Source organism: Motacilla alba, chromosome 4 (assembly GCF_015832195.1).
Source record: "Motacilla alba alba isolate MOTALB_02 chromosome 4, Motacilla_alba_V1.0_pri, whole genome shotgun sequence".
NCBI classification, from domain to species: domain Eukaryota; kingdom Metazoa; phylum Chordata; class Aves; order Passeriformes; family Motacillidae; genus Motacilla; species Motacilla alba.
In genome coordinates, this window is record NC_052019.1 from 2309831 (window position 1) to 2333194 (window position 23364).

Consider the following 23364-nt stretch of genomic DNA (forward strand, 5'->3'; position numbering starts at 1 on the left):
CCAACTTTTTCCCTGTTATGCAAAGCATTCATCAGAGTCCAGGTGTAGGAGTCATCTGGGCTATCAGTTCCCTTACAGAGATGGTTTTACTGGAGTTTCTTCCAGGCTGGGTTTTATACAAATCAAATCACTCTGTGGCTGCCCAGGGCACAGCTGATCCTCCAGGAGGGGGGTGATTTTTTGGGTGGCTGAGATGAGCCCCTTAAGCTCCTCCAAGAAAAATACCCTGAACTTCTGAAAAAAATACCCAGTTCCCAAACTGAGGTTGAATTATGCCAGAGCCAAGGTGTGTCTGGGAGTGAATTGTTCCCTGTACAGAAATTCCCTTCCATTGCTGCCACTCTTTGGAAGTTTTGGGAGGTTTGTTTTTATACTCAGGTTTTGATTTTCTAGAACAAAGCTGGAGCAGAACATGGTTTGTCCAAGCTGGAAAGGTTTGCATGGTTTGTCCAAGCTGGAAAGGAGGGGGAAATAAATTAGGGTTTCTCCAGGCAATGCCAGAACCCCCAACACCTCATTTCCTAACCCTGGGGAACTGGGGCACCAGAATCCTACAAAGTCCTCTCCTGCTCTGAAAACACAGAGGAAAGCCAGGCATGGGAGTGGAATCTTTGCATCCTCATGTAATTTTCCTGTGTTCTCCAAGCTGGGTGAAATGTTTGAGTCAAAATGTGCTCTCTTGGCTGAATGTGGTGCCCAAACTCTCTCCTGCTGGAGACTTTTTTGGGTCAGCTGCTCTGAGGTTGCTGCCCACCTTAATATAGGACTAAAAGATCCAAAATTCCCGTTTAGGGAGGGGATGAGTTGGAACCCTGGGATGCAGGTGCTGGCAGGCAGTGAAGGTGGCATTAGAGAGGCAGTGACAGCTCTGCATCATCCTGTCGAGCTGTTCCTCTCTGTGTGATGTGTGTGCAGCTCTCCATGAGCATAATTGGATGCTCTCTGCTGCAATTCTGTTTTGAAAAGATCACTGTGTGGGATTAAGCTTTGAGCCAACAAAACCCAGCACGACCCATAAAACTCCAACAAATGACCATTGATATAAAATCTTGGGCTTTGTGCACAGGTGTGTGTAAAACAGGATGGCTTGAAGAAATCTGGGGTTCAAGGCATGGCTTGTCTTATTTTTAATTAATACTGGCTGCCTTTGCAGGGAGTACTGAGCCCAAAGCAGTGCAGATGCCTGAGCACTAAAATGCTGCTCAGTGGTGACATTTGGGTCATTTCTCCTGGGTGTTTCAGTGCTTCCTTGTGTTAACTGATGGAAGGTTTTTTTAATTCTCTTTGCGTCCTTGTAACTTGGATTTTGGTGGTAACATTTGTTTTCAGCAAATGTTCGTAGTCCTAATGGGAAGGTGGGTGTTTATCTGAAGCTGGAGGCTTTTGGACCTGGGATCTGCATTTTTGGGGGAAGATCAGAGTGATTTTTAGGCTGAGGCTTTTTCTGAAGTCACAATAAATGTTTGCAAGTAAAATCACAGAATTGTTTGGGTGGGAAGTGACCTTTAAAGGTCATCTAGTCCAACCCCCCTGCAGTAAGTAGGAATGTTTTCCACTACACCAGTTTTCTCCAAGCCCCATCCAGCCTGGCCTTGAACACTTCCAGGGATCCAGGGGCAGCCACAGCTTCTCTGGGCAACTGGGCCTCACCACCCTTATTGTAAAATAATTTCTTTTTCAAGTCTAATCTAAATGTCCTCTCTGTCAGCGGAAAGCCATTTCCCCGTTGTCCTGGCACTCCAGGCTTTTGTCCAGGAAAGCTTTATCTGCAGCACACCTGGAATTAAATCCCTGCAAATAAATACAGCAATTTGGTTTAGGCTGGACCTTAAATTTGATGGACGGGTCATGCAAGTGAGTCTTGGGAATATGTGGGGGCACATCCTTGCCATCAGTCACAGCGTTCTTATCTCCTTGGCAGCTCCCTTAAATCAGCCAGGCACATATTTTCATCATTTGGATCTTGGGTTTTTTTCAGTTTTAGGTTTCAAAACAATCATTTGAATCTAGTTCTTGTAGTTTGTGCTTTTAAAACAGTTCTTTGGATATTGTTTTTGTAGTTTGAGGCTCTGAAACAATCCAACCTCTCCTTACCCACATTGCAAGAGGTTTTGCACAATATTTCCTTACATTTAAGCACAATTTATCAAGGATTTGTGGAGCTGTAGCTGCCTAACTTTTCCCACTTGCAGCTGATGCTCAGACTGGAGATTTTAGAGGTGCCTCCAGCAGTTTTGGGGAGAACAAGACAAACTCCTGCCAGCAGTGAAAAGCCAATTGGAAAGCAGGATGTGGCTCTGCCGGGGTGTGGGGGGGAAGCAGCGGAACACGAATTACGCTTCAGGAGAAATTAAAGGCTGTTCCACCCTGCTCCCGTCTGATCATTCCTAGATACAGAGAATCAACAGTTTCCTGTGGCCTGCTCCAGAGGCACACACGTGCACGCCCGCTGCCACAAAACACTGCATCCAAGTCCTGGCCCAGCCCCTGCCCAGATGACTTTTTTTTCTTCAAGGGGACGAGGAGAAAAGCTGGATGCTGGCGCCAAGGATATTCCAGGGAGAGTAGCGTCCAGAGACAAGTGGTCTGGGCTTGAATGGGTATCACTCTGCACACAATAGTCACATTTCCTCACATTAATACCAAGGTCCTTTTTATGTCTCGAGGCACAATGCTGACCCACGCGTTCCATCTGATAACTCCTGTTTTAGCAGTTTGATGTCAGAGTGGGATGTTGGGCTCCCGAGGCTTCCTACCCTCTAATGGAAAGTGGATATAGCGATTGTGTGCCGGGGAGGGGACGGCCTCCCTCCGAATTTCCTGACCAGGGTGTTTTCAAAGCGCTGCTTAGGAAGCTGAGGGAGGTGTGGGGGGAGCACGGGTGCTTCTGCACGGAGGCAGCAGCAGCCTCCCTTCTCCATGCTTCACCTTGGTGCTTTGGAGCAGCTAAATCCTCTCCATGGAATTTAGAGTGCATGGAAAAAAAAATGCACATTTTCCCCCTGCTCCAAATGGATTGACAGAACCTACCACAGGTGGGTTTTTTCATGAAATATTCAGCTTTTGTAGCACATGGGTGTGGTAAGTGACACCTTGCCCCTAATCAGTCTGTGCTGTCCCCTCTCTTCTCAGTTCCCCACCCAGGAGTGTGAGGGATGGTTTTTCACCTGACCTGCTGTTGTTGCTCTTTCAGAATCCTTATTCCCACCTGCCTTTGGCCTGGGGATTTGTGGGATGAGCCCAGCAGAGTTCAAGCTCTTTAGCTCATCTCATCACCTGTTGTGGGAATGTGGGATAATGAAGGCACACTTATTTATCTAACAATATTTAACCAAAGTTACTCAAATCTGGTGGTGATTAGTCTAAGCTCAGGACAGCAGAGCCAAGAATCCCTCTGAGATCCTGTTAGTGCAATCCCTCGCTGCCAGTGGTGTGTTAGAGGTGTCACCACTGCTCCTGACAAACTCCTGTCATGCCGTGTGGTGATGAGGTTTTATTTAAATATTTTCATGGCAGATTTGAAAAGCAGAACAGTTTTTTTCTGCTTGCGGTGTAGTTTGACACAAGTGCTGAGTCTTAGATTTGGGCAGACCCTTGATAAAAAACAAAGATAAAATAGATTTTTTTTTCCTAGTAGTCATCCCTCAAAACCTTAAATGCTTCCAGTCACACCAGGTCCTTGATATTTTTCAGGGAAAAACATGCAAGTTCTAATACAGTATTCTGCTCTGATTTATTTTACTGTGCTTATATAGATTTACTGTGAAGATGCACCAGGGAGTGTTTGTAGATCTAAAGAAATGTGCGCAGCCAAAAAGCTCTTTTTTTTTAAATTTCCACTCCTTTTATATCAAAATAAAATACTGTCTTAAGATGCTACAGGCATCCAGTGGTGGCTTTGCTCCAAAGGCTTTTGGATCTTCTCAGGTGTTAAGGGCAGCACCGGGGACCTGGATGAGGAAAAGGATGGAAAGGGATCCTGGGTGAAAGGAGATCTCTTAAGACAAAAGGTGAAAAGCCTTAAACTTTGGTATTTGACTTTCAGGGGTTTGTTTCCAGGCTTAGATGGCAGATGTTACCTAAGCAGGGGGTGGAGGGGAAGCAAGGAGGGGATTTTGTTTCTCTGGGTTGCTCTCAGGGATATTATTAGGGCAGCTGGGATGAAACTAAGGAAATAAACTTCCAAGCATTAAATCTCCTCGTTCGTGTTGAAGTTGGATGGGGCCTGTTTGGAGAATAAAAAGGAGAGACAGGGTCCCGAGTGTGCCATGAGCTCTGATGGTGACAATTCCTTGGTGTTGTCACAGCTGAGCTCCCTGGGAGTTGCTCGTGGCGTTCCCAGTAATGCTCCGTGCCTGTGTGCACGCATCCCAGAAATTCGGGATGCGCGTGGCGCCTTGATGTGCCTGCCAGGGGATGTCGGGGATGCGTCGCTGACTTTTTGGCTTTTCCCCTGGGCAGGACCTGGAGCAGAGCCCAACAGATAAGCTCAGCCACCCCTGGCAGCTCTCCCTCAGCTGTGTGTGAGGACACACAATAATGGCCCTTGCTCGCTCGCTTGCCTAAAATAGGCTTTTGCTGCCTGCTCCGTCCGGCAAGGAGGGCCACAAAAATAGACCTGAAAGTTTCACGTGGTCCCGACCTCCTCGTAGAGTTTCATTGTGCTTAATTGTGACGTTCAGGTGTGGAATCTCAAATTACTGAGGTTTTCAAGTTACTGCTCCTGGCTGAGGAGTTTGTGGAGAGTTTCTTGTAGGGTGAATCCAGGATTTTCTGTATCCATGGCATCTCCATGAAGGGCGCCTCTGTGGAGGTGCAAGGGCCAATGGCGTTGACTCTTTTTACCCCCTCCTTGGCTGGAGGAAGGCAGGGATGGTGCTGTGGAGGAGGAGAAAATGAGTGGCAGGCTGGTGGCGGTTGGACTTGAGCTTTGGATGTGTCATGGGCAATCTCCTGCAGGGTTTGATCCCACATTGCCCGGCAGGAAATAAATGGATATTTATTGTGAGCAAGGCAGAAGAGCACTTGAGAAGTCTCTGTGTATTTTCCCCTTCCCTTTGTCATGTTCCAGTGGATTTGCTGCTATCCCTGAGTGATTTTGTAGCACTCCAGTGAGCATTTAAGATGCCAGCCCAGAACTAGGATGCCCGTATCCATCCATCTCCCTGCCTGGATTAAATCTGAGCCGTGCGTTGTTGGGATGAATGATGAATGAGGCTCTGGGCTTTCCAAAGCGCCACCTCCATACCCAGAGCAGCTTTTTTGAGAAGTTTGAAAGATCCTGCTCCAACAGATGTAATGAGATGTTTTTGCTTGTGTCGATAAAGCAGCACTCGGTGCTCCCGCAGCTGGGTATGTGAGAGAGCTGTCAGCAAAGATTGATACACCTTGAAAATTATAGGAGGAACCAAGAGTTGCTGCCTGATAAAAGCACAACAAGAATTTCTGCTCCATTTCCATGTATCCATGAGGACAGGCTGCAGCTCTCTCTTCAGCATGTGCCTGCTATTGTTCAGGATTGTGGGTGTTTTTTGTCTCTCCAGAACTATTTCTTGCAAAAGCAGATAAACCAAAACATGTTTTCTCCTCAGTGAATATTTATGGGCTTCCAAATCTCCCCGCATACTTCTGCATGTGTAATTAGGCTGGAAGTTGGGTAAGTGAGCATTGGAGAACTACAGAACTACAGATGTGAGAGCCTGGGGAAAATACTTGATGTTTCTGGTTTATTTGGGTGCTTGCTTTTTAATAATAAATTGCACTTTTTAGATGAAACAGCTTGTGTTTTCCAAAAGGCGTGTCAAAAGCAGGAATAGTTGGGGCTGTTGCAGCAGCAGACTTGTCTGGTTAAGTGATGCTTTTAATCACATGTGCAGCATCCAAGTGAAATTTGGGAGAAGTTGGGTGATGTAACTGAATTCTCTGAGCCACCTCATTTTGTTTAGGGGGAGATGAAGTCAATCCTTTCCCTCTTTTCTACAGCTCTGCTCCCATTTCGAGTTGGAGCCTTTGAACCCCATCGAGTGCAAAACTCAAATTTCTGTTTGATCAGCAATGATTTTGTTTAAAGCAGCTTTCTGCATGCAAATGTTTATTGGGTTTTTTTTGGAGTTAGGAAGTTTTAACGTGAGTTGCACCCTCTGCTTTTTTTTGGAGAGCAGCAAGGCTTGGCTTGAAGGTGAGTGGCCAAGTCATGGGATTGCAGCAGCTCTTACAGGTAAGGATTTGGAAGTAGAGATCTGGAAAGGAAGCAAAACCCTCATTTGAGTAACTGTAACTCCGTGTTACATCTCTGTAGTTTTCCACAGCTTGGCCTCTGGAAAAGTTTTGGTCTTCAGTGGGTTTTTTCCATGCTGCTGCTGCGCTCGTTCGAATTAAAGCTGTTCATGTGTTTCATTTTGGTAGCAGCTCAGGCTTTTGGGGTTTTTTTTGAGAACTTAAGGAGAAGGATGCCAGGCTGGAAGTGTTCAAGGCCAGGTTGGATGGGGCTTGGAGCAGCCTGGTCCAGTGAAAGGTGACCTCAATGGTCTTTAAGGTCCCTTCCAATCCAAACCATTCCGTGATTCTCTGCACAGAAAGTACCTGTGGGACCAATAATGCCACAGAGAGGCTGCCTTGGCTGCAAGGAGTGGGCTTTTGGCAAATACAGCTTGATTTTGTTTTGTTTTGTAGCTGATACCCAAAACATGCTTTGTAGTTACTCTAAGAAAATGTTATTGTTGGCGCTTGGAAGTTTGAAGTAGGAATTTCCCGGGTTCCCCCATCCTGTGTATTCAATGACATTTACTAGTCCCTAAACAGCAGTTTTCTTTCCCAAGAGCTGTGTTGCTTTCTCCTCAGATTTATGGAGGCAGCGTGGTGAGTTGACAGGACATTAATGTGCTCATCTTGGAGTCACTGCCTGCAATCCCTTGGAAGTGCCTGGCTGTTATTGTTGACTCCTTAACGAGGACAAGGAGGGTTTCCAAACGAGGGTGACTCATGAAATCGTAGCCTCAATCTATCAAACAACGATGCATCGGATTAAATGATTACTTCAAGGATTAGGAGTTAGATTTTTGGGGAGGTGGAGAGGGAGGGAGAGAAGGGAAGAGTAAAAATACATCAGAGTTACAAACCCAGCCAAAAAAAGCTGCAAGACACAATCCCCTAGTGATCAGATAATGCCAATCCTGCGCTTGGTTCACGCTTCCAAAATGGGAGATGTTGTAAAAACTGAATCTCTGCTTTTCTCTAGAGATCATTCCCTGCCAAGAGAGTGATGCTTCACCTCCTCCTGAGCCTCCTGCTCGGCTCCTGCTGCCTGTCAGGTACCTCTGATAGTAACACTCTTCTGATGTGGGCTTTTTTTTCCTTCTTTCCAGCTGAAAGTGAAGGTGCTGGCTGCGTGTTACTGCACACATCAAGGAAGGTAAGTAGAGGTGCTGTGTGACCAATTTGGTTTTTTCATCATCCAGAAGTACAGAAAAGGATCTTGAAACACACTGAGGGGCTGCTTGTCACTGGCCTAAGCAAAAGGCATTTAAATGCTTCTTCTCTTGAATTCCTCTCCCTTTCTTTAAACCCAAAAAGCCACGTGCTGCTCATTCTCAGAACAATTTCTCTGTAATTCTGATTGTTCCTCTGCTTTTTGTCCCAGACAATTCCTTGACGTGTTGATTCATCACTTTCTCTTCTGCAGCTGCCTTCACAGGAATCCAAGTGTGTGCTGTACAGGTCCTGGCTGCATAGAGGTCCTGGCTGCTGAGCTCCTCTGGAGCTGGAAGCAGAGGCACCCAGCAGACATGGCTGGGATTTGGTTCCCTCTTTATTCCAGCTAATCAGTCATCCTTCACGAGGTTCAGCAGGAGTGAAATCCCTGGAAACAAGCAGACTAGGAGGAGGATTAGGAGCCCACACTTAGTTTACAGTTGCTCCTGAGGCTGTAACTCACTAATGATAAGGTGAAAGTCCAAAAAAAAAACCTCCATAGGCTTTGTTATTCCAAACCCTCAACTCTGGAAGGGCACAGAAAGTACTCAGGGAGGAATTGGGTTGGTATTTTAATAACTTCTCTGTGAGGGTGGGGAGGCCCTGGCACAGGGTGCCCAGAGAAGCTGTGGCTGCCCCTGGTCCCTGGAAGTGTCCAAGGCCAGGTTGGACACTGGGGCTTGGAGCAGCCTGGGCTAGTGAAGGTGTCCCTGCCTGTGGCAGAGGTGGCACTGGGTGATCTTTGAGGTCCCTTCCAACCCAGCCCATTCTTTAATTCTTTAATTCTGCATTTAGTACCCTGGGGAGTTTTGCCTTTAGGCTTGTGAGGCTCGTGGTGTGTTGTCTTCTTGCCTGAGGGCTGGAAGGAGTGGCTGTTGTCATGGGAACTTGTAGCATCACTGATCCTGGTAAATCACAGAATCATTTAGGTTGGAAAAACCCTCTAAGGTCAGCAAATCCAACCATTCCCCCAGCACCACCGGAGCCACCACTGACATGTCCCCAAGTGTCACATCCACATGGCTTTTAAATCCCTCCAGGGATGGAAGCTCCACCACAGCCCTGGGCAGCTGTGCCAATGCCTGAGATCTGGGATTTCAGGCTTTGCAGCAGGTTGTAACTTGAGGTTTTAGTTTGTGCAGCCTTGTAAGCTTTGGGGGCTTTTTAGGGAATCCCAGAGAGCTCTTTAATTCTGCTTTGCTTTAGGACTCTTAAGACAGCTCAAAGCCTGAAAAGTTATTTCAGAAGTGAGAATTAGTAGTGGGAGGAAATGTGTGATAGCTTTAGAAACCTTTTCCCCAAGTTAACAGAAAACCCCAAAGCAAATAAATACCAAAGAAAACACTACCCAAAACAAAGCCACCACCAAAAAAAAATTAAACGTTGTTTGATATAGAATCATGGAAAGTTAAAATAAGCAATTCCATGCTCAGGAATGAAAATGTCTTTATCCCTAATTTGTCTTGTCTAATCCCAGTGCCAAGGTTCTCAGTCATACACACTTGACTGAAAGTAACCTGAGAACTTAATCGCTTAAAAGTGCAAATTCTAAGCCCAAATGCAGGATCTGCCTCTGATAAGAAATAGTTGGAAGCTGCTAACTCATAAGTGTCTCTTCTGTTTTGTTTTTCCTTTCCGGAGCTGTAGGATTCTTGCTTTTTCTGGCCTACAGTTCATGCTTGAGCATTTTAGTGTGCTGTGGAGCCACAAATACCAGAGAGCTTTAGCAGGGCTTGAGAAAAAGACACTTTTGCCAGTTTTTCCCTCCAGGGAGGATGAGTGGAAATTTCGTGCTTCAAATGCAAAGGAAATTGGGACCTGACTCATGGAGGAGATGGCTCCAAGTGTCTGGGAAGGGGGAATCACCAGCAGAGGAGTGAGAAGCTTTGTCTGGAGAAGTTTCCCTGTAGGTTGTCCCTGTCTGTGGTGGAAGCCTGTGGTTCTGGAAGGGCAGTTTGTGTCTCAGGCAATTTGCTATCTAGCAGGGCATTTAGTGGGCAGGAATAAAGGTTCTTCACACAGATTGAGCGATTTAATCACCATCACAGAGTGGTTCTGAGGGAATTGGTCCAAAGGACCATGGCAGCAGCCCAGGCAGAGCTCTGCTCAGGAGAATGGGATTTTTTGGACACCACAAAAAATCTGCTGGTAGCTCTAAGTGAAGGTGTCTCCTGAGCAGCCAGCCAGGAGAGAGCTTGTATTTTGAGCCTTGTTGATAAGTAAGAATGTGTGATTTTGGCCTGCCTGAAGTCAGGGGAAGCTGTTTCATTGTTTTCCCCCCTTTTTGGCACAACAGCCTCTGTTCCTGTCCTGGTGCAACATGGAGCTTTGCAGTCAAGGATGCTCAGAGCTGTTCAAATGGCTCTTGGGTAGCTGAATTGGGTTTCTTCTTAAGCAGTTTCCAGCATCGAGTTTCCAGCATCGAATTTCCTGGTGTGACTTGACTATCCAGCTAAAAATATTAGTGAGGGAGCATTCATTAATCTCCCCTGAACCCAGTGGGGGTCCTGGCTGGAACAGTTGTGCCTGAGCTGTCGCTGAGGCTTTGCTGTGCCAGTGCTTCCAGTAATTTGATTTTGGTGTGTCTCAGGGAGTGATGGATTTCTCTCCTTTCATGGTGGCTGCTTTGCCTTGTGATGTTTAATGTGCATAAAGCCTCTTTAAGCTCAGAGAGTAGATTTAGATTGAATGTTAGAGTTGCTCCTTTGTGAGGGTGGGAGGCCCTGGCACAGGGTGCCCAGAGAAGCTGTGGCTGCCCCTGGATCCCTGGAAATGTCCAAGGCCAGGCTGGATGGGGATTGGAACAACCTGGGCTGGTGGAAAATGTCCCTGCCCATGGCAGGGGTTGGAACTGGATGAGCTTTGAGTTCCCTTCCAGCCCATACCATTCCATCACTCTCTGATGCCTTCCCCAATCATTTATCATTGATAATAATGATAAATGGATGATAAATATTAGTTCTTCCCCCTATTTCCTATAAAGGACCAACAGCAGGGAAATGAAACAGCTGTGGGGCATGGAAAGTTATTTTCCCAAGGCATTGCTTGAAGCCTGTGGCTCAGCTGGAGCTGAATCCTCCTGCCTTGCAATGAGCTGCTGCTGGTGCTGTCAGGCACAGCTCAGTGCAGGATCAGGGTTGATTGAGATGAACTGGGGCCTTCCAGTGCCTGAAGGGAGCTGCAAGAAAGATAGGAAGAGATAACTTAAAATAGTCCGGAGTGACAGGACATGGGGAAATGGCTTCAGACTGAAAGAAAGTAGGTTTAGACCCGATATTAGGAAAAAATTCTTTATCATGAAGATGGTGAGGCCGTGGCACAGCTTGCCCAGAGAAGCTGTGTCTGCCCCACCCTGGAAGTGTCCAAGGCCAGGTGGGATAGTGCTCTGAGCAACCTGGGGTAGTGGAAGGTGTCCTTGCCCATGGCAGGGGATGGAGCTGGATAATCTTTAAGCTCCCTTCAACCCAAACCATTCTGTGATCTGGGCAGATAACCCACATGAGTGCCTTTGATTAATTTTTTTGCTGTCCCTCACCTTTCTCCTTCTGCTGTTCCGCTTCTGGTTGCTTCCCTCCAGAAGCTGGTGACACAAAGCCACCTTTGCTATTTTGAAAACTCCTGTTACAGGTGTGTGTTAATCTGCTCTCACTTCGAGACAGACTCACTGCTTGCACTTCTGAGGTGGAGTTGTGGCTGTGTCACCGTCTCCTCTCCTACGAGCAGATGGCTCCAAAGCCTTGGGGGTGGGAGCTGAAACGCTTCAGAGAATCCTCCCTCTCAAGGATGCTGTGGAAAGAGTGATTGATGCAAAGTAAAACAGTGCTAATTGCAATGGATGTGTACTGACAACTTGATAGTTGCTGTGATAATTACAGTAATTAGGGAGATGTTAGCATTTTTTTGCCTGTGTCTATAAATGGAAAAGGTAAGAGAGAGTGTGCATGGAAGGAGAGGACCCGTGAGGGATGGCCCTGTACCCTGGGGGATACGTGGCATGGCTGTGGAGGCAGCTGGGGATCAGATTTGTAAAAGCAATTCCGAGCTTGGTTCTTCCTGAGCTTGAGGGGAACTGAGGGTTTCAGTGTCTCTTGACAATCTGGTTCTCAGCGTCACGAATTCAGCCTGGCAGCTTTCCCATGGGAAGGAAGATCCATAGAACAGCTCAGTTCCCATCTCCTCGCTCAGGCTGTTGAAGGAGAGGGCCCGGACTGCCAGCCCTCCTTGTCCAGTGCTTGTGTGTGGATTTCCAAGGACTGTGCAATGGGAAGGAGGCATTTGTAGTTTGATCACTCAATTAATCACCTTCCCAGCTGACAGGTACAGAAAGGAGTTGAGCTTCTGGAACATATGTCGCAGACAGGTAGAAGAATTATAAAAGAAAAACCTCATAAAATCAGACCTGCTCTGCTAAATTAATAGCTGGCCTATCACTTCTAAGTGCAGCTAAGTACTTTGCAAGTTCTCATGCAAAAACATCTTAAAAATGAGAGTTTGTTAACACAACAGTCTATTTCTAGGGTAAGAAACAAGTGCACCTATATAAACAATAAGATCAGTCCCATAAGAATCAGTGAAGAAAATAAACAATTCAGGAATAGAGAGATTTGATAGACAAGTAAAACACCTTTTACTAACCAATAGAGTAATTAGCAAGAAAGCTATTAAGCAATTAAAGTTGTCCACGAGGGCTGTAAAAACTGTACAAAATGAGTTGTGTGAATAAAGAATTAACTTTTCCTGCATGAAGAAACTGAGTCCTGACACACTGGGGCTGTCTCTTCCATCTCAAGGCCAGTAAGTCTGGGACAGCAGAAGGAACCAGCAGAGAGCTGGGTTAGTTTCAGCCTCTGCTGTCTTTTTATTATTACTGCTTTAACGCTAAATCTACAAAGGAAGAAAACTTCCACGGAAGTGGAAAGAACAGAAAATTAGCAAATGTCAGAAAAGGTGATGGGCTGGATGGCATTCCCCACCTGCCACTTCAGGCTCCCTAACTGGGAGCACTGGGGACAGATGGTTCCCAGTTTGAGGACAGCTGGGTTGACTTGGCACTGAGATTCATACTGGTAATTTTTCATGTTGCTGAGCTCAGTGTCCATTTCTCCCAAGTAAATTTCCACTTTTTTCCAAACTTCCTGAATTACTTGAACCTAAAGAAGATTTTAAACGCTAGCTTAAATATTTTTGCTTTTAGCCCAACTGAAAAAAAAAAAAAAACAACCACAAAAATACTATTTTTTTTTTTAAATTCTGCTTTCTATGTTAGGGTATAAATGGTACCTGGGCATTCACCTGTGGGCACACTGTTAGAATAAGCCTTGAAAATGCAAACCTTCAATGCATTAATGCATAAAATGCTTTTTCTCCTGAATGGCCAATAGAATCTTTGGTTGGGTGCTGACCTCAGCGAAGCTGCTTGTGAAGGACCCAGATTCTGCTTTGCTGGTTTTGTGTACAGCTGTCTCATGCTCTGACCTTTTCTCAACACAGTACCTGAAATTAAAGAATTTTGAGGAGGAGGTCAGAGCCCAGCGAGATCTGGATGGCTTCTTGGCCAGAGCCAGCATCATCCTGGATGAAACAGCCACGTCCTTGGACGATGTTCTCCGGGAGATGCTGAAGCACTTCGCCGAGGATCCTGAGAACATGGAGCCCAGCTGCAACTTCGAAAAAATCATGAACACTTTATTCACAGATTCAGGGACCCCACGGGAAGGGAACGGTAATCAGCTCTTGGTTTGCTTTAGCTGCTGGGCTGCTCTTCATTTGCCATCCTTGCCGTGGTGGGGTGCTGGACAATCACTGTGCGGTCCCCAGGCTTGCACGTTGCATGTGACCCCGTGGGTTGATTTTTTTTCCCATGTCAATCAGATTGAAGGGCTTCATTTCTGCAGGGTTTTTGTGTTTTGGTGGAGTCTTGCCCCTGTTTCATTAAGATCATCCATTGTGGTGCTCTCTGGGGTGAGGAGTCAGCAGCACTGGAGTGTCTTGTCTGCGTGGACCCTTTTGATTTGCTTGTCCTCGTCAGCAATGGCTCCTTTGCCTTGTGATTCTCCACCTGAATTCACACAGGCTGAGGAATTTTGCCTGTTTTGGATGAGTAACTGGGGAGGGTTGATCCTTTGTGTCACTCCCAGCCCATTGGAGGAGATTGCAGATTTTCCTCCAGAAGCTCAACCGGGGCAGCCCTAGCCAAGGTTGTTGGCCGGCTATCACCTTAAGCTATCAACAAATGGTATCACCTTAAGCTATCAACAACTGTTATCACCTTAAGCTATCAACAAATGTTGTAGTATAGTCTAAAAAATCGCTGCCTTTTAGCCCAAGATGTGAAGAAGCTTAACTGAGCGTTGTTTCTCTGTAGGCACCCCTGATGGTTCAGAGTCAACAGGAATGAATGCACAATCATGTCCATCGCCCCTCAAATGTAACTGTCACAGCCTGAGTGAATTTGTTTAACAGATATGTCAAGTCCTGAGCATGTAGTAAGCATGTTCATGCTTTGGTTACTTCTTGCTACCTGTCTTAGAGCTTCGCATTTGTAATCCCTTTAATTTAGGCTTTCTGCCAATAAAGAACAAAAAGTAAGTAGCGCTGTAAAATAGTGTGAGAGCAGTAGCTGGGAAGAGGGGGAGAGAGGGCCGGGGATTGGGAAGGTGACACCCCTCCCAGTCCTGTCTGTGTGTGTGTGTGGTGGATAATGCTAATCTAATAACGCAGGACTGCAGTAGGATGATGTTGGGAGGAGAAAGCAGCTGCCTTTCTAAGCTGTGAATAGTTTAAGGATACAGTTCAAAAGCAGCAGGACAAATGTTTCCATCTCTCTCTGTCAGCCCCCACCCCTGCATTAGTCCACTGGGCAGATAGGAATGCTTGGGATTAGTAGTCAGCTTCCATTTAGAAAGAAATGTTATTTCCAGCTGCAGAATAAATGAGGACAGCCTGTGATGTTTCCCTCTCTTCTCTTCCCAGTTCACCTCTTATCAGACACAATTCAAGGGGTCACAGCCACAGTCACGGGGGTGCAGTATCAGCAGTCCTGGCTCTGTATCATGTAAGTACCTGTGTTGGATGAGCAAAATCACTGAAATCCAAACCTTTTCCTGCTGCTGGGAGGAGCAGAGGCTCAGATTGTGCCCTTTTGGGTTAAGATGGTGGTGCTTGTTCCATCCATCCTGTGGGATCTGTCTCTCTCTGGGCTGCTTCTCTTTGCAAACACATGCAGTAGGTGACCACAGCCCCTTCAGGGCACTCAGCTCTTGGATGTTATAGAAATCTGCTGTTAACAAGCTAAGAATGCTGAAAAAATGAGCCAGAAGATGCTAATTACTGAGAAATGCTAATAAGGGAACTTCTCAAAGGGGCAAGCAAACTGGTTCATGGACTGCTTTGCCTGCCAGCGTCTGGGAGCCTGGACCAAAAGATTTCTTAGGGTCCTTTGATGGAACCATCCAAACTTTGTAGCTGAAAATTGAAGTCAGACATTCCACACTATTTAGACACTGATTACTTTGTCTGACAATTAATTTGGATGCTGATTAATTGTCAACACTGTTAAACATCGGAGGAGCAGGCCCTTAAGAACTCTGTCACCTGGGATTTATGAGATGTGGTGGCTTCACCCCAGCTTGCACTTGACCAGAACTGGGGTTTGAAGTCATTGTCTCCAAGTCAGGCCTGTGGGGTGAGCCAGGCTGTCCCTTCACAGGGGACAGGCCAGAACCTGAGTCCCTGAGCCAGCCAAAGCCCTTTTTGACTCTGTTGCTTTATTCCTGTGCAGTTTTAAAGTCAGAGCTGTCAAGAAATTATGTTAATTCCCAGAGAAATGGCTGGGATATGTGGGATAGGTGCCTAAAGGCATGCACATATTTTAGCCTTCACAGCCAGTTTGCTGGGACAACTGTCACAATAGTTTTCCTTCTGCTTGCACTTCTTCTCCTGCCCTCTGCTTATGGCTGGGGAAAATGGAGAGAAATAGAGGATTTAAAAAAAAAAAATCAAAAAGGAGACAACACAATCAACAAACAAGGAGAAATCTGCCCCTTGTTTTGAATCTCTTATGAAAGAGAAGGATGTGATCTCCGTGTGAAAAAGAAGTGATGGCATTATCAGGGTTGTGTCCTGAGAGAGAAGAGAGCTGGATGATATTTTGTGCTTTCTGTGCTACTTTTTTTACACCTGGCGCTTACAGAGCAGGACCACAATGAACAAAACTATTTTATAAAGTAAAATGGTGTCAACCAAGAGGCCTTTGGGCAGTCTTCTCCTCTTTGGCTGCCATAGAAAGGGTAACAGCAGTAAGGATGTGTAGATGCTGCTGATGCAGGGGATGGAAGTTGCTCCTGTGGGGTGAGACTGCTCTGTGGAGGGTTTTGGGGAGTGTTGCCTTAACACCAAAGCATTTTAAAGGTCAGGATACAAATGCTGTGATTACATACATGAGACTGAAAAGGGTGGGTTCAGCCTGTTAGGGAAGTGAGCCAGAGCTTTAAATGCATCCATGTGAGTAATCCTGGCTTCCATGACAAGAGATGATTTAAAAAATAAGCTCACAGCCTGAAGGTGTCTTGTGCAAAACTTTCCTTGTTTCTTCCTTTTGTTGCTCTGAAGAGGGAGAAGAAAGTGGTGGGAAAGCAATGATGAGTTATTAACTATAATTATCTAATTATTGCACTGTATTTCTGCTGGAGTTATTGTGCAACAGATTGTGAACCATATTTTTAGATCTTACATTTTTCTTGAAGTCAGATTGCAAAACAGCTTCCAAACCTCTGAAGTAAAAGGAATTTGTTGATGAAAAAATTTTCCATATGAGTGGGAAGAACCTTTAAGATATCTGCTATTCTTTATCCTTGCCTTTGGTCTATACTCTTTGCTAAATTTTAAATTATCACCTCTGGGTTGGTGCACCTTAACCAACTTTAATTCCTGGTGGTTGAGATAGAATTGATATAATAAGATGATATTAATGAGGAGGAACAGCTCAGAGATAAGGTTTTGGTGGTGTTGCTTCTGCATAGATGATGAGGGGAAAATATTAACAGCTGAAATCAGTTTGGGGTGAGAAAGGAAGGAATTTTGTAGGGTATTCACCAAATTGTGCAGAGCCTGGCTGCAGAAGAACATTCCTACTGGAGACAAAAATGTGTTTCCCTCTCCTTTGTGCTGGAAAGAAGGCTCTTATTTCTTATCTGATTTATCCTCTATGAGAAGAGCAGTAGGGAAAATCTTGAAATAGTTGTTCTGCTTCTGTTGGATTTGGTGCTTTCTGTTGGATTTGGTGGTTTCAGGTCTAGGGAAGCTCCAGCAAGGTCAGACATTCCATATGGATCTGGGCTTCAGCCACAGGGCAGAACACCCCCTTGAGGAACTGAAGATCTCAGGATTTCAATGTTTCAGTGAAGTGCAGGAAAACAACTGAATTCTGATTCACTGGAGGCTTTAGGGGTGGTTTTGTCGGGAATGACCAAATCCTGATCTTGCTGAGGCCATACCAGGCTACATCAGCTTATGCAAAACTTGGGATTCTTCTGTTAAAATGAGAGCTGAGAGTATCAAAGCCTTTCATGCCCCAGTGACCAGCAGGGTCCTGCTCTGGAAGATGAAGGTTTCTGCTTGTGTACGTGGTCATTTCCTAACTAGAAAGCAAATCTTGAGAGTTACAGATGAGCTCCATCAGCCCAGAACACCTCATACCTTTGAAACCATGGACACAACTCTTTTTTCCCTCCTATTCCAGCATTTGCTGGAACAGAAAGACACAAACTGGCCCAGAGATCTTCTCTGCTTCCCTGGGAAGCTGCTGCTGGTTGTTTCCCTGGAGAACCTGGGATGAGGGGTAGTCCTGTCCCAGAGTGGGGAGTGCTGGGCTGTTCTCCTCAGTTGTGTAAGTGAGGAAGCTCAGCTGCTGGCAGGACCTGCAGCATGGAATGACTGAAGCAGGCAGAGGTGCTGCCAGGAGGGTGCTTGGTGCTCCCCTTGAAGCACCCAGACCTGCCATGATCCCAGCACAGAGGGGTAAACTGGATGCTTTCCATGTCTGGAATGGGAAAAATGGGCAGGAAGCTCCAGTGGGAGCTGCTGGTTTTGGTGTTGCAGTTCTGTGCCTCAAAAAGGCCAAGAAACCCCCCTTTATCCATGAAGAGGTGACTCTATCACAAGCCAAGTCCTATCACACCCCATTCCTTCTTAACTGCCTGACAAATGAAGATGAAAATGCCTGATTTTTAATTTTTTCCTGTTAGAGGGAAGGATATATGATTTTAAAATGACTTAACTGGGTGCCGGTGGATTTTTCTCCCTCATGTTCTGCTAGGAAAAACATCAGCTCAGCGGGTTATGGAACAAATATCCCTGAGCTGAGGGAACTCCCCAGGCATCCCAACTTCCAGGCTGAATTCTCCCTGCCAGCAGATTGATATAACTCTGATTTCCAGAGCTGAATCCTTGGAAAAACAAGAAATCAAGCTGCTCCATAGTCTGGATGGAGTAGTTGTAGAGCCATTTCTTCTGGCTGCATTGCTAAGGCACATGGACTGGGCATTAAACTGATTTCCTAAAGCTGTTTTAACAGGCAGAGCAGAGGGGAAAAAAGCCTCTCTGCAAAGAGTGGTTCAGTTGTCTGTGTGCTCTGTGTTGTGATAGAATTTCTGCTTTGATGTAGCCTGTCGTAGCAGTGACTCCTGTGGAGGAGTTTAACTCAGCAAAACCCAGGTAGCCTCTCAAAAATAGGTATTGTGGGATGATACTGGATAACCAGCAAGGCTGCTGCTGAGATAATCAAAATTGGAGGGGTAAGATCCCAAATTTAATGTATTACTGTGGAAGATGTGACCGGTGTCTCTCTCAGCAGAAGTAATGCCAGTCCATTTCATGTGTTTAAAGGATTTTTCCAGACCCAGAGGTCTGTGTGTTTCTAGAAGAGTCACATTGTCTCTGATTTAGCTGCTGAATAGATGGCAAATAGAGATGCTTCACTTGCTGTCTCTTCCTCAGATTATTCTTTTTAAGGGCAAAATGGGAAATTAAAACAGTTGGACTGCTTAAAACAAATATTTTCATTTAGAGGAATGATTACAAGATTTGGAGCCTTGTAAGCAAGAGCCTCTTCTCCAGAATTTACAACTATCATCTCTCAAGTGTTCTTTGGGCTCAGAGAACGGTGTAATTTTTTTAAGGGCCTCTCCACCCTTTTTGGGTTTTTCCAGATTATGCTGGAGAGCTGAAGCTCTTGCAGGTGCTGTTTTATGAAGAGAAAACCTCAAATTCAAGCTCTGCATTAGGAATTTGGGTCCTGAAGAAGAAAGACGGCTTGTTTTGCTACCTGCAGGGTCTGTACAGGGGTGAGATGTCTCCTTATAGAATCAGGAAGGTTGGAAAAGTCCAACTATTAACACAGCACCGCCGTGTTCGCCTCTAAGCCATGGCCCCAGTGCCACAGCCAACATCTGGCAAAGGTTCTTTCAAGTCAGAGAACCAGTTAATTTTCTTTTAAGGGCCTCTCCCCCCATGCTGGGCCATCCCAGGTGGTGCTGGAGAGCTCCTACAGGTGCTGTGTGATGGAAAGGAATTCTCAATACACACTGAGCTGGAGGAGATCCTTCCCCCTGGAGAGGATGAGTCTTCTGGAGCCCAGCAAGGTGCATTTCCCAGGCCAAAAGGACTTCCAGCCTGGAGTGAGGGTGTTGTGGCTGAGACCAGCCTGTGCCAGGCTGTGGGTGAGCTGGCCTGGCCTGGCCGCAGCTTCATTCCTCACTTGCAGATCCTGGTTGCTCAAAGCTTGGTGCCTGGAGCTGCTCAGCAAAGGAAGATTTATTGGCAGTGGTTGAGAACAAGAAGTGTCATTGTTGTTCTGTGTGGGGACAGGAAAAGGCTGGCTGGCTGATTACCTCTGCTGGGCACTTTTTCATACTGCAAAGGATAATTTGTTTCTGAATTAACTTCCTTTCTTGCCCTTTTAAAAGAGGGTTTCTGTTTCTCTTAGGTCTCCATAATTTGACCCTTTTTATGATTTGGTTGAGCAATGTGTTATTACTCTGATAACATCTTGGGTGTGGGGCAGACCTGGGGCACGTGGGTCTCGGTGGATCTGGGATTTTGGTGGAGCACTGCCAGTTCTCACCATCCCAGTGCCACTCTCAGCACCACCAGAGGCAGAGAGGAGCACAGGGAAGCAGAATTTGTGCTATCATTTAAATGCCCTTTTTACAAGCTCAATTATTGGGGGATCAAGATAAAACTGCTGAGAACACAACCTGGCATCTCATTAAATCATAGTCCAGCATTTCCTGGGCTGACTAATACTGGGTGAAAATAGATTTTTCAGCTTTCTGGCCAAACCAAAGTAAAATCAAATGTAGCTCAACTCAAACCAAAAAGGAACTTGGAGGCTTTGACCAAACCAGACTTGATTTAGAGTCAGCTGAAAATGTCTTGCTAGTTCTCAGTTTTTTTGGGCTTTTGCTATTTACCCTCCAGCTCTTTTTTTTTTCTTAGTGGGAATTTGTTTAAGTGCTACTTTAAAAAAAAAAAAAAGTTGTTTCATTTTGAAAGTGACTTTCTTCTTGGCCTGAGCTGTGCTGACTTTTACCTGCAGTCTTGCTTTACTTGGGATTTCTCCATGTAAACCAAGGAACTTTATTTTTTTTTGTGTCTTTTACAAATATTTGCACAATTCTAGTTGAGACTGCAGTTTTGGTTTGTATTGTATTCGTATCTGAATTCTGGAATTAAAACAAAAGTGGGAGCTGTAAGTGCTACACCAGGGAATAGGATTTGAGTCAGCTAAATAATGGCTTAAATTTGAAGAAAAGCTTGATCTGCTGAATGATGCATGGGCAGGAGTGACTTGGCCTTGCACTGGAAGTATTGAAACATCATTTTTCCCCCAAATAAATGGATATTACAGAGGGAGAGCAGACTGAGATGAAGCTGCATTCTGCACTGTTCCTCCTCTCCATGCAGCCAGGCTCAGGTACATCCCATCTTCTCTGTGGCACCTGTTTAAATCTGGTTTTAATCAGGTTTGTCCTCACTAAATCAACTCCAGCCTGATTTGTACAGGTGTTATTGATCTAAATTATTTGTACATCGAGCTAAGTGTTGGAAATTCTCAATTTTACTGGTGTGATATTGGGATTTAGATCCGTGTGTCAGTGTCCATAGAATTCTTTACAGAGGAGCTGGAGGAGACTCTCCGAAGTGTGAGAATCCTCAAACTCCAGCACTCTGGATAAAACTATTTGAGATGGAAAGGGTTGATAATGACACTGAATTTCTCGGTGTCTTGTCAATGTGCTCTGTGTGAAATCTTCCAGTACTGTGGGATCCTCTTGTTGCCCAGTCCCTCAGCTTAAGGAAACAGTGCACTCCTGACTAAGAGAAACACAAATTTTTGGTGGCTGCCATGAAAATGATCTTGTATATGAGAGAGACCCAATAGCAGAGCTCAGTTTTTTACAGTCCAGTTTTCCCTCTGTACCCAAGAAGCTCTTGAGCTGAAGTGGGATTGTAGCAAGACTCCTGTCTCTGGAAAACCCAGCCCTGGAGACAATTCATGGAGCTGAAACATAACCCTGCCATTCCAGGGAGAAAGAAAACTCCAGAACATGAGGCTTGCTTTGTTATTGTACTTTATAATAGGCTTTTCCAAATTGCTTTGTACTTGAGTGGCTTCTTGCTTGGCCAGGTCCTGCCTGGAGCACATGGTAGGGAAGGAAAGGTGCCTGGGAGGTGTTGGTACAGCTCTGTGAGCCACAGGTGCTGATAACTGCTGCTGGCCATGTCTGGGGTAGAAATGATGTCCAAAATGCCCAGCAAACCTTCCTTTTCAAAACAGATTAATTGATGAGCTTGATGCCTCAGATTTTGGCTTTTCTGTTTTTCAGATTCTGTGCTGCTTTAGTGTGTGGGTTTGGGCTTCACATGAGGGGATGCTGAGCTCTCTGCACAGAGCAGGGAGACAAAACAATTCCTGCTCTAGCTGGGGACCAAGGACAAATGATCCAAATCTCAGACCCAAGAGCAGAAACAACGTGGGCTGGAGAGAGAAAAACAAAAAGGATGGGACTGCATGGGCTGGAGTTGTAACTGGATAATTAACTCCAATATGCAAATGGAGCAGAACTTATAAAAGTGAGAGACCCCGTGACCGGTTGTCCATTTTTGTGACCATTTTGGGTTCACCTGGGGTGTAGCCCTGGCTGGGCTCTTGTGCTGCCCAAGGTGGATCTGTTGAAGCCTCCTAACAAGTCCCTACCTCGTTCTTTAGCTCTGTTTAGTCTCTGTTCTGGGTCAGCCTTCACAAGGCATCAGGCTCAGCAGCTGAGGTGTGCCAGTGCTGAGAACTGAGCTCAGAATAATGCTAATGGTTTCAGCAATCATTCACTGCTGGTGACCAGGTGGGTGAAGGTGAGAGAACTGAAGGTGTTGGGCCACTTGAAGGTTCTCCAGTTGGTCCAAAGCCCAGAGTTCATGTCTCCTCTGGTTTGTTGAGCTGTAACACAAGGAGACTTGTCTGCTGTCCAGCCACAGCTGGATTGCAACCAGGGGCTTGGCTTTGGTTGTGAAAACAAGTGTTGCTTGCACTCTATTTTCAATTACTTCAAAAGATATTTATTCCTCACCTTAGGACCTGCCTTGATCTTTCTCTCTTCCAAAGCTGATTCAAGTATAAAAAGAACAAGAGGCTGTGGTGAAGAGAAGTTAGGAAATAAATGAAACAGTGTCATCTTTCTCATGCCCTGTATTGTTCTAATTAAACTGTTTGGTTGCTCTCAGACAAGTGTCTGTATGAGATTAATTTACAGAAGCAGGCTGCTTCCAGTCTGAGATCAAGAAGTCAAACTCAGTAAAAAAATACATGATGGTGTGAATTTTAATTTTTTTTAAAATGCAAATAGTGAAAAACGTGATAGAAAATACGACGTAGTCCGGACTAGAACATCTCCAGCCAAAGATCTTGTTAATGGAACAGCCCTCAGGGTGTACTTGGGTGAGAATACATCTTTAAAAGGAAAGAAATAAGATAGGATTATAGAAGAGAAATTAGAGAAATAGATCCTTCTGTTGGAGGACTGTGATAGGTGCTTGTTGGATGAACAAAAGAAAGCCACCAGCTGAAATAACTTGGAACCAGGTAGAAGGAGGGAAATATTTAATAATTACTTTGAGGCAGGAAAACATTTCCATACCTCTTCCAGGTGTCTGTAGGCAAACCCTGTGTGCATTTTTCACCTGTGGTTTACAGAAGGGTTGGGAAGTGCTTGGTGCTTTAAAGGGAACAGGAGAGCTGCATGCCAGGCTGGCATTACTCACTTGCTGCCCCTGCAGCAAGCCCCAAAATTTCCCAGCAGGAAAAGTGGCAGCTAAACAGGTCCCAGCTCTGTTTAGATATCCTGGGGTGGAGGCAAACCTGGTCTTTCACAGCCTCTGGAGATGATCCCTGCGTTTATTCCACACAACTGTTTTTGCTAGTCTTGCTTCTGGGAGTCAAACATCCATCCCATCCCCTGGATCACAGCCAAAGATTTCCCTCCAAGCACTAATCTCATCTCTGTGATTCTTGAGCAGGGAGGTCAGCCTGGCTTCTTTAACACTTGGGAGCCAGAAAGGGGAAAAAAACAGCTGGGAGCAAATGGGGAAAGCCTTTAGAACAGAGAGGTCTGCCTGAGGCAGAAGTGGGAGTATGTTGGCTTGGCATTTTGCCTTAGTGTTTCCAGAAGCACCTTGGGAGATCAGGTGAAATGAAGTGTAATCTGCTTTCCAATAATGCAGGTGGTTTTTAATAAGAAGCTTTTTTTTTTTGTGTGTGTGTGTGTGTGTGTGTAGAAGCTTCTGTAGCTCTGCAAGTACTCAGTGTGTTGTGCTCTCCGTCATTTGTTTTCTTGGCTGGAG

At 45.6% G+C, this 23364-nt stretch overlaps 1 protein-coding gene across 6 annotated transcripts in view; it reads left to right on the forward strand.

Moving 5' to 3' along the window:
* The window catches only part of SLC4A11 (solute carrier family 4 member 11), a 97588-nt gene that overhangs the window by 31743 nt on the left and 42481 nt on the right, over positions 1–23364 (forward strand). For 5 of the 6 annotated variants that reach the window (XM_038135110.1, XM_038135113.1, XM_038135108.1 and 2 more), the window contains 4 exons: positions 7365–7411; positions 12961–13192; positions 13835–13897; positions 14443–14524. In XM_038135110.1, coding sequence (XP_037991038.1) covers positions 7365–7411; positions 12961–13192; positions 13835–13897; positions 14443–14524 — 424 coding nt within the window. The remainder of the gene's footprint in view (positions 1–7364; positions 7412–12960; positions 13193–13834; positions 13898–14442; positions 14525–23364) is intronic. The other variant, XM_038135109.1, reaches the window with a different exon arrangement.